The sequence below is a fragment of the Myotis brandtii genome, unplaced genomic scaffold, assembly GCF_000412655.1.
Source record: "Myotis brandtii unplaced genomic scaffold, ASM41265v1 scaffold312, whole genome shotgun sequence".
NCBI lineage: Eukaryota > Metazoa > Chordata > Mammalia > Chiroptera > Vespertilionidae > Myotis > Myotis brandtii.
This window is the reverse complement of record NW_005361955.1, coordinates 4,596,282-4,606,758: the sequence shown is the minus strand read 5'-3', so window position 1 is coordinate 4,606,758 and position 10,477 is coordinate 4,596,282. Positions and strand designations below refer to the sequence as shown.

Genomic DNA, 10,477 nt, shown 5'->3' with positions numbered 1-10,477 from the left:
CAGAAGAATGGGGACCCACACTTACCTGTGCACACAGCCTCCTGAGGTGAGTGGCTTGACCTTTTGTCTAAGAGCATTCGTATCAAACTACTGTGATCCACTCCTAGATAACAGCTGAGGAGCCCCCTCATTCTACATTGAGAGTACTGGCTTTACCAACTTGGCAGTGGTCAATTCTGTGCCAGTTTCTCAGTAAATTGGGGGTATATGCTTATAGTTTGTTGTGCTGCTTAATGTGTGAAAGACCCAAATGCACTGCCAGCTCACAGCAGGTCTCAGGAAATGGTAGCTATTGTTGTGACTGATGACTCAGGCGAGGGTCCCAGGGCCTCTGCTGAGAGGTGATAGTTGGCTCAGGGTCAATTTAGACCAGAACCATGGTCTCCATCACAGGCCCCTCCTGTCACTGACAGGGTCAATAAACTGAACGAATGGTGCCCTCCCTTCCGGCCAGTCTCTTAACTATATTGATATTTGGTTAGTACTGTCCTGCATTTACATGGCATTTTGTGGATCACCCACATGTATTAGCTCATTTGAGTCTTGCAACCATTCTGTAGAGCAGACTTTATTAGTCTCATTCTACAGAAGAGGATGTGCATGCAGAGCCAGGGTTACAGTCCCCGTAACTGAAGACCAAGTCTAGCACTCCTTTTACAGTGCTTTGTATATGGTACCTTCTGTATAAACTCAATCACCAGGATGCTCACACTGTGACAGACCAGCAGGGACTTGGTTCATGTTGACCAACAAGAGTCAAAATGAACTTTTTTAGGGAGGATAATTAATGTAGAATTATAAACATCATGTTTAATTACTTTGGAAACAAAAACTCCCAAATAATGCCTGAACCCAAAAGGTACATAAAAATGGCCAAAAAATATTTTTAAATAATAGATCATTTGTAGTTTCTCCCTCATAATGAGTGCTTTGTAAATTACAAACCATATCAAATCATGTTAAGGCAGATGATCAATCTCGTTGCAGTTTTAACTATTCCTGGGAAAGTCATCTTGTTGGAGCGCTTCCTTGCCGCTGTTTGGTCAGTTGGTCCAGGAATTGGCAGGTGGGGAGCTGGGCCCCGCCAGTCTTGTCACTGCTCGTTCTGCTGGCCCTCTGTGACGGAAGCAGACACGGAACCCTGGCCCTTGTTGACATCACTGATGCACACCCACTGCCCGTCGACTGACTCCTTCCACAGGGTCACCTGCAAGCCAGCACACACACAGGTCAGCACCCCTTCCCTCTGCTCTCATCTCACTGGAGCCCTGAATGATTGCCCAAATTCCCGAAGAACCATGGCTCACAGCCATGTGGGAAAACAGAGGACTAATCTTGGTTTCCTCACTGAAATCCCATCAAAACAGAAGAAAAATCTACACAAAGGAGGTGACATGAGTAGTTCCAAATTTCACTCCCCCTTAAAAGAACAACTATTCATGGACAAGACACCACTAAGAGAGTCCTAGAACAGGGGAGGGAGTGAGGCTGACACCCCCGCACTCGAGAACAGGCTGGACTGCATTAGAAAGGTAAGGGGGATGGCTCCATGCTAACTGCACCTCTCCCCCAGGCAGGTGCAGTTCTTCCGGAGGGAGGAGAGCACTAGGATGACATCCATCCAGCACCACAAGAGGGGCTTGCAGGTGAACCTGTGGGGTCGACCACTGGGAATCCGATTGTGACGGAGAAGGGGCTTCCAACAACCAGCACTCAGATCTTCGCAGACCTAGTTCCTACCTGCAGAATCCAGCTAGTCCCAGGGAACAGTCTGACCAGGGAACTTGGTGAGTGCAGATCGCCTAATTCAGGTCCCCAAACCAGAGTTCTGCCTACTTTTGTAAGTCACAGCCCTACCTGCTGCAGGAAGAGCCGGCAAGAACACCTCGAATCCACACGTCCCACCAACTGTATAGCTGAGAGGAAGGCAGGCAGGCAGGCAGAGCTGATTACCTCCAGAGCAAAGCCAGTGGCCCCGTTCGGCCATGTCATCCGTTGGGGCATGGACTGGCTTGAGTCAAAGCCATAAAGAACATTAGTGGCCTTAGAGCTGCTTTTCCTGCTGAGCCCAGGAAAGAAACTAATTTGTAACCACACTTACTGCTGAAAACAGCCCTCAGACCAGGGACCCTTCCCAGAGCACATGCGAAGCGGTGTATCCCATCAAACATCCCTGCTTCTAGGGGCACTGGAACAGAAAGCACAGACTATGGCTGTTCCTGTCTCCAGAGCAAAACAAGTGACCTCACCTGACCACGATATTCAGTGCACTCTTGCCTGATTGGGGTCCCCAAATGAGCTCTGGGTGCTGTCCCACCAAAGCAGGGAAGCTAATTCACAGCCCCACCTACTGCTGAGTAGAATACTCAGTCCTGACCATGCAGTAAGTCTGACCAGGCAACTGTGAAGTTCATTCTATAGACTCACTTGGGCAGGAAACCAAGCCAGCAATTGTATCTAGCTGTTCTCAGCCAATAGCACACCCCGCATCCCCTACCTCAGCGTTCAAACAGCTGCCTCACCCAAAGATATATCCTAACAGCAAAGGGTCTATCTTTGCTATTAGGACCCCATCTGTCCAAAGATATTACTAACAGACACGTCCAGAAAACCAAACTGAACCTGTAAAGCCTGGAAGAGGAGACCACACTCCAGTGTGCAGGTACCAAGGATCATGAAAAACCAGGTAAATATGACACCACCAAAGGAAACTAATCAAGTTCTAGTACCTGACACTAAAGAAATGGAGATCTATGAACTACCAGATAAAGAATTCAGAGTAATCCTTTTGAAGTTTAGTGAACTACAAGGATAAATGAGATTAGTTAAAACAATGCATGAATAACACGAACTTTGGCAAAGCAATAGAAACCATCAAAAAATAAAAACTCAAATCCTAGAACTTAAAAATTCAGAAACCAAACTTAAGAATTCAAAAGCAGCCTCAACAGTGTACAAGAACGAACTATGATCTGGAAGATAGGACATTTGAAAGTATCCAGTCATAAGAACAAGAAAAAAGAATGAAGAAGAGTATAGAAAACCTACAGGAATTATGGGACCTAATGAACCCCCGCCCCCCCAAAAAAACACACCACCAATATAGTAGCCCCCCATCCATAAGGGATATGTTCCATGACTCCCCTAGTAGATGCCTGAAACGTGGATAGTAGTACTGAACCCTATACATTATACCTACGACAAAGTTTAATTTATAAACAAGGCACAGTAAGAGAGAGTAACAATAATAAAATAGAACAATTGTAAACAATATACTATAATAAAAGTTATGTAATATGGTCTCTTTTTCAAAGTTATCTTACTGTACTACACTCTTCCTTTATTTAAAGGAAGCACGTTATGGCTTCTCTTTGGCATAACTGAATTGCCAGCATCACTACTCTTGTGCTTTGGGGCCATTAGGTACAAAAAGGGTTACCTGAACATAAGCACTGTGCTATCGCAATAGTCACTATGACAATGACATAGATACGCTGGACAAAGGGATAATTCATGATGAGATAGAATCATTGATTGGCTGCCTCCTGTACGTCCCACACTGGGGGATTGAGCCCACAAACTGGCATGTGCCCTGACTGGCAATCGAACAATGCTAAACCACTGAGCCACACCAGTGGGCTAGAAATATCTTTAAATTAAATTTCAAGAAAACTGGAATTAACTCAAACAGTAATAAAATATGCAGAAGTTAACATCCTTATATAAAAACTTAAAGGGCAGTAAGATTTAAGGATATAATTAGGACACATGCTCAAAATGCAGGCCTCATTAACTGCATTTTCCAGCGGGCAAAGACAAATGGGGCCCTGTCCCCCAGGTCATAGAAATGCTGTGTACCTTATTATCTCCACCCGAGACGGCCAGAATGTTGGCTGTGATGGACCAACTCACGTGCCACACAACATCATTGAACTTGTGCAGTAGTTTGGGAGACCACGTATTGCTTGAGGCATCGTCACAGGTCCAAATGAACACACGACCATCCTGGGAAGACAGGAGAGTCAGGAGATGGGGGCAGTTTTCATGTCTTCAAAGTCACTTTCTTGTTTCAGTTCCCTCTGCTCTGTCTATACTTTCTCAACTGAATGTGTCTGGCTGCCTAAAAACCAATTTCAGAGAATGAGAAGGGAGAAAAACAAAAAACCTCTCAAAAATAGGACCAAACAAAACAGGCACAAATGATATATATATAAAAGGGCTGGCTTAATTCTGGCCTGGGGTGTTGGGTAGCCTATAATTAAAGGCTTGTCCTTGGTCTTACTTTCGTGATCTGCCTGGGAAGAGTGGGTAGTAGATGAGCCCAGGTCTTAAGACTTTCCCATTGCCCTGGTCCTTGTTTGGGAACAATCTCTCAGAACTGTACCTGAGCACTTCCATTCTCTACTCACACAAGCTTCAGCAGGGGAAGCTGGTCCTGCTCTTGGCTCAGTGGAGGCAAGCCACTTGTGGCCTCATATCAAGAGTTCACTGCGTGATGACCTGCTCCACCACTCTGCTATCTGCATGGGCCCAAAGGTACTTGTTGCCCTACTCTTACCTTTCAAGGACTCTCCCCTAAGGGGACTGTAAGGGCTGATGGGACTCACTCAGAGATTAAATAACACAGGATGCCCTCAGGGGTCTGAGCTGACCTGGGAACAACTGGCGATGGTGCTGGTGGGTAGACCAATGGAAGGGGCCCAGGCCACGTCTCGAACCCAGTCACTGTGTGCTTCCAGCTTCTGTTCCTCCTTCCACTGGCCATCCTCTTCCTCCCTAAAGGGGAGATCAGAAGAGAATCGGGTAGCAGCCCAGGAGCCTTTCCCACACCTCTATTGTGCATGTGGATCACATTCCTTCTCCACATTGTAAGCTCCACAGGGGCTGAGAAACTATTCCATCTTTCTGATTTCGTTTGTTGAGTCTGCAGAGTTTTATCCAATTCACCAGCTATAATGCACTGCTTTTCCATAGCCAAGTCAGCTCTAGCAATTAGGAATTAGGGAAAGAGTGAATGAAACTGCTTTAGCTAACAGCAAGTTGTGTGTTTTTTAAAGGATGTCCTCTGACATTGAAAACAGTATTCTATGGGCAAGAGGAAAAAAGATGATCCTGTTTTTTTGTGAACTGTGGCTGTCATGGGAGGTAGAGTAGAAGGCTGTCCCCTTGAGAAGTCCACGAACCCCACTTACTTCCACAGCTTGATGAGGTTGTCACAGCCGCCTGAGGCAAATTTCTTGATGTAGTTGGGCTTCTGTCCTGATGGCTGGTCAATGAGGCTTCCAGGTACAACAGCAGGGGCCCAGCTGACGGCATTGCAGCCAATCTGTAAGGAGGGGGACTTGTGACTTGGCCCTTTTGCCTGGCAACAGAACACGCTCTGGCAGAGCCAAGGCTGTTGCTCATTCCCCTCTAGTCCTCAGGTCTGGCTTAGGTAGGACAGCTGTTTTGATGAACTAAGGATTAGCCACTCAATTCTCCTTTAAGGATTCCTACCAGGGTGTATATTTTTCAGCAGTATGCATTTAAAGTGAGAATTAGGGACTCTCAGGAATTTAAGAAACAGAACATTTTTCAAACATATGAAAGGAGGGCAGATTCAGAAAACCATACATAGTAAATATATAGCTTCGTGAATTACTCTGAAGCACTCTTGTAACCATCACCAAGTTAAGAAATAAGACTGCAATTTACCCCGGAAGCCCTGTCATTATGTCCTACTTGAATCACAGCCCCTCTCACCCCGTAAGTACCCATTATCCTGACTTATAATCTTTTTGTTTTAGTTTTGTTACCCAAATGTGCATCTTGACACTAAAGTTTAGTCTTGCTGTTTAATTTTTTTTGTTTTGTTACTGTTTTTCACATCTCCTAATTTATAGCTTCCTCCTCTGATCCTTTTATTCTTTGTAATTTTTCTGTTGAAGAATCAGTGTCATCTGATCTGTAGTTTCTCAGGCTGGGTTTTGCTGTTGCATACTCAGTTCAACAAGTTCCTCTGAATTCCTATATTGTGAGCTGGATCCAGTACGGGATCAGACTCAGGTTTGACCCCTTTGCCAAGACAACATGTGGTGGTGTATTCTTTCATCAGCAGGCACATTATGTGACATTGTCTCTCTCTATTTTGTTAGAACCTGTCAGTAATTTATGCCTCTCTTAATTCACCGAGAGTTACAAAATGGTGATACTGTAATTCATTTCTTTGTCATTTATTACATGGGATACCCTAAATAGGGACAATTCCCCTCTTAATATTTGGTTGCCCAGTGATACAGATCAGATAGGAAAGGCAGAATATGCTTGATTCTTTCACAACTGGTTCCCTAACTTTCTCCAAAGATGACTGATTCTCTCTTCAATGTATGAACTCATGGATTTAAGCATATGTGGTAGGTTCAGTTCATTGCAATTATTCTCATTTTTGACACTTGTATTGCCCATCTTTGGCACTGTGAACCTGTCCAAGTTGGCTCCTTTGACATAATCCTAGTATGTCAAAATACGACTTTATTTCTTTTCAATCTGGTATGACAAGACATACAAGCTCATCTTGTACATTTCCTACTTCAGACCTGGAATTGCCATTTCCTCAAGAGCTCTGGTTTCCTTTAGTGAGAAGCTGTATTCAAGACCATAATCTGGTGCTAGGGATGCTCTCTGCCACATAATTATTTATCTTATAATAATATTGCCAATATGATTACTAAAATCTTTAATAAAGTGTATGCAATGTTCTCCCTATTCTCTAGTTCTTTTTTTAAAAAAAATATGTCCTTATTGATTTCAGAGAAGAAGGGAGGGAGAGAGAAACATCAATGATGAGAGAAAATCATTGATCAGCTTCCTCCTGCACGCCCCACACCGGGGATCAAGCCTGCAACCCGGGCATGTGCCCTGACTGGGGATTGAACAGTGACTTCCTGATTCATAGGCTGATGCTCAACCACTGAGCCACGCTGACCGGGCTCTCCCTGTTTTTATTTTATTTTTTGTGGGGGTCGGGAGGAGGTGTTTGTGTGTGAATGGTACCAACATGAAAATATGTGGATCTTTAGCTGCTCATGTGCCACACTGTTGTTTTTGTTAAATCTAACCAGAGGATATTTTCTCCATTTGAGAGATTAAAAGGGAGGGAAGATTGTAAGGAAGGGAGGGGGGTAGAATGAGAAAGAGAGAGACAGAGAGAAACATCGATGTGAGAGAGAAACACTGATTGGTTGCCTCCTGCATGCGCCCCAACCGAGGCCGGGAATCAAACCTGCAACCCTTCAGTGTGTGGACCCACACTCTAACCACTGATATAGCACTTTAACAGTTGTACTCTAACTGCCTTAGCAGAGCACGTGGCCAATACATCCTGTACTTTGCCTTCTAACCCTCATTTAGTCCTAGTTCTCTACCATAAACTGTGTATTTATACATGCATACCTTGGAGATACTGCAGATGTGGTTCAGACCACTGCTATAAAGTATCAAAATAAAGTGAGTTGTAATCTTTTTGCTGGTGGAGTCTTGCCTTTAATTTGTAAAAAGCACAGCATCAGTGAAGTGCAATAAAACGAGGTATGCATGTATAAATGTCTTTCTAGTCATTTTTGTTGTCTGAAGCTTATTTTCTAGTAGACACATCGATTGGTTGCCTCAAGAAGGGCTCATGAAAACAATAATTCTTGAGTTCTTGCATACTAACAACTTTTTATTCTCCAAAATAAAAATTTAAAAACAGCTTTGAGGGATACCTGACATTAACTGCACATAAAGTACACAATTTGATGAACTTTGACATAGATATACTCTGAAAAACTAACACGACAATCAAGATAACAAACATATCTCCCTTTCCCCAGCTGCTGGTAAGGTGCTCCGTCCTTCCAAGGAAGCTGAGGAGGCCCTCACTTCACCTGGCAACTAGCACCACTCCCGGCAGCGCTCACCCACCCAGCACCCGCCCACACCAAGGCCTCCATCTCGGAGCTGCATCTACCCGGCTACTATCCTGCACGATGGCCCTTCTCCCGCACGACGACGCGGAGCCAGTGATGGAGGATAAGATCAATGCCCTCATCAAAGCAGCTGGAGTAAACGTTGAACCTTTCTGGCCAGGCTTGTTTGCAAAGGCTCTGGCCAATGTCAACACTGGGAGTCTCATCTGCAATGTAGGGGCAGATGGACCTGCCCCAGCAGAAGATCCTGCCCCCTCCACCACTGCTGCCCCAGCTGAGGAGGAGAAAGTGGAAGCAAAGAAAGAAGAATCTAGAGTCTGATGATGTCACGGGCTCTGGTCTTTTGACTAAATTTCTTTTGTAACACATTCAATAAAAAACTAAACTTTGAGAGACGTGTTTGCTTATTTTTAACAAAGTGCTGAAAGAAAAAAACTTAGCACTAAGAATATTACACCTGGTAAAGTTATTATCCAGACTCGAAGGAGAGAGTTTTTTCTAGACAAGCAAAAGCTTGAGATGAAGTGAGCTGGGAGATGAGTTAGAACTCCTTTTCACAGAGGGCAGCTTATTTAAAAAAAAAAAAAAAAAAGCTAAAGGTCTTCATCATGATTAAATCAGCCTTATAAAAAGTTAAAGGGACTTCTTTAAACTGAAATAAAGGGTGCCAATTAGTAACAAGAAAACATGAAAGTATAATCGTAAAGGTAAGTAAATATATAGTAACGTTAGTGGACTAATCACTTACAGAGCTACTATGAAGGTTAAAAGACAAAAATAGTAAAAATGACTACCACTACAATAATTAAGGGATACAAAAGATAAAAAGATGTGAAATGTTACATTGAAAACATAAAGCACGAGTGGGGAGAGAGTAAAAATGTAGAGCTTTAGAATGTATTTAAACTTAAGCTATCAACTTAAAACAAACATAAATATAGGTTGTTATATGTAAGCCTCATGTAAACCACAAAGCAAACACCTATAGTAGATGCACAAATGGTAATGAGAAAGGGATCCAAGCATGCCACCAAAGAAAGTCATCAAACCACAACTACTAGTAAGAGGAGAGCAAGAGAAGAAGAAAGGAACATAGGAAGTAACAAGAGCCACAAAACAATTAAATGGCAATAAGCACATACCTATCAATAATTACTTAAAAAAAAATATACTTTATTGATCTTTTACAGAGAGGAAGGGAGAGGGATAGAGAGTTAGAAACATCGATGAGAGAGAAACATCGATCAGCTGCCTCCTACACACCCCCCACTGGGGATGTGCCTGCAACCAAGGTACATGCTCTTGACCGGAATCGAACCTGGGACCTTTCAGTCCACAGGCCGATGCTCTATCCACTGAGCCAAACCGGTCAGGGCTATCAATAATTACTTTAACTGTAAAACAGACTAAATTCAACAAAAGAATAGCTGAATAGATAAAAAACCAAAAGCCATGAATATGCTGCTGGCAAGAGGCTAATTTCGGATATAAGAATACAGACTGAAAGTGAAGGGATGGAAAAATGGAAAACAAAAAAGCTGGGGGTCAAACCTGCAACCCAGGTGTGCGCCCTTGGCCAGGAAGTGAGCGCGTGACCTTTTGGTATAACACACCTATACTTATGTTAGACAAAATAGACTTTAAAATGAAGACTGTAATAAGAGACAAAGGGCATTACATAATTATAAAGGTGTCAACCCAACAAATATCCTATCTAATAACAGCCAAACATGGTAATTGACCATACCTTCGCTACACCTCCCACTGGCTAATCAGCGAGATATGCAATTAACTGCCAACAAAGATGGCGGCTAATTTGCATACTGCAGGCAGGGTGGGACAGCGCGAGCCGCCAGCGTGAGCTGCCATCCAGGCCCCCGTGGACGACCCCAGGAGCCGCCTGCCTGCTGCCCGGGACCCGATGATCTGGTCCCGGGGCCGCAGGCAGGCCCGACCCGCAAGCCCCAGAAGTCGCCAGATATGGCAGTAACTCTATCAGTAAGCACTCTGAAAGTCAGTGGCATAAATGCACCAATTAAAAGACAGATTATGAGGGTGAATCAAAAACAAAACCCACTTTAAATATAAAGACACATATAGATTAAAAGTAAATGAATTAAGCTGCAGCCTGTTTTGCTCAGTGGATAGAGCATTAGCCCGTGGACTGAAGGGTCCCAGGTTCGATTCCAGTCAAGGGCATGTACCTCAGTTGCTGGCTTGATCCCCAGTCCCTATCAAAGCATGTGCAGGAGGCAACCAATCAATGTGTCTCTCCCTTTCCCTTCACTCTCTCTAAAATTCAATGGAAAAATATCCTTGGGTGAAGATTAACAAAAACAAAGTAAATGGATTAAGTAACATTAAAGAGATTATAAGAAAAATATATTCCAAATTTTGTTAGTTGTATAATGGTTATGTTTAAATTATTAACACCTAAGAAATTGGGTGAAGGGTACATATAATATGCTGAAGTATTTTATAGTTTTTTTACATGTATGAGATTATTTCAAATTAAAATATTAAAAAATTAA

At 43.4% G+C, this 10,477-nt stretch overlaps 1 protein-coding gene and 1 long non-coding RNA gene across 2 annotated transcripts in view; one reads left to right on the top strand and one right to left on the bottom strand.

Moving 5' to 3' along the window:
* Nucleotides 1-552: 552 nt before the first annotated feature.
* The window catches only part of SEC13 (SEC13 homolog, nuclear pore and COPII coat complex component), a gene marked incomplete at its 5' end in the record, with an annotated part of 34,410 nt that continues 24,485 nt past the window's right edge, over nt 553-10,477 (bottom strand). The window contains 4 exons of the mRNA XM_005870070.2: nt 553-1,207; nt 3,859-4,005; nt 4,653-4,776; nt 5,193-5,326. Coding sequence (XP_005870132.2) covers nt 1,094-1,207; nt 3,859-4,005; nt 4,653-4,776; nt 5,193-5,326 — 519 coding nt within the window. The remainder of the gene's footprint in view (nt 1,208-3,858; nt 4,006-4,652; nt 4,777-5,192; nt 5,327-10,477) is intronic.
* LOC106726745 lies at nt 5,340-8,337 on the top strand. Its single transcript, XR_001362851.1, has 2 exons — nt 5,340-5,745; nt 7,851-8,337. It is a non-coding gene; the product is annotated as an uncharacterized LOC106726745 (long non-coding RNA).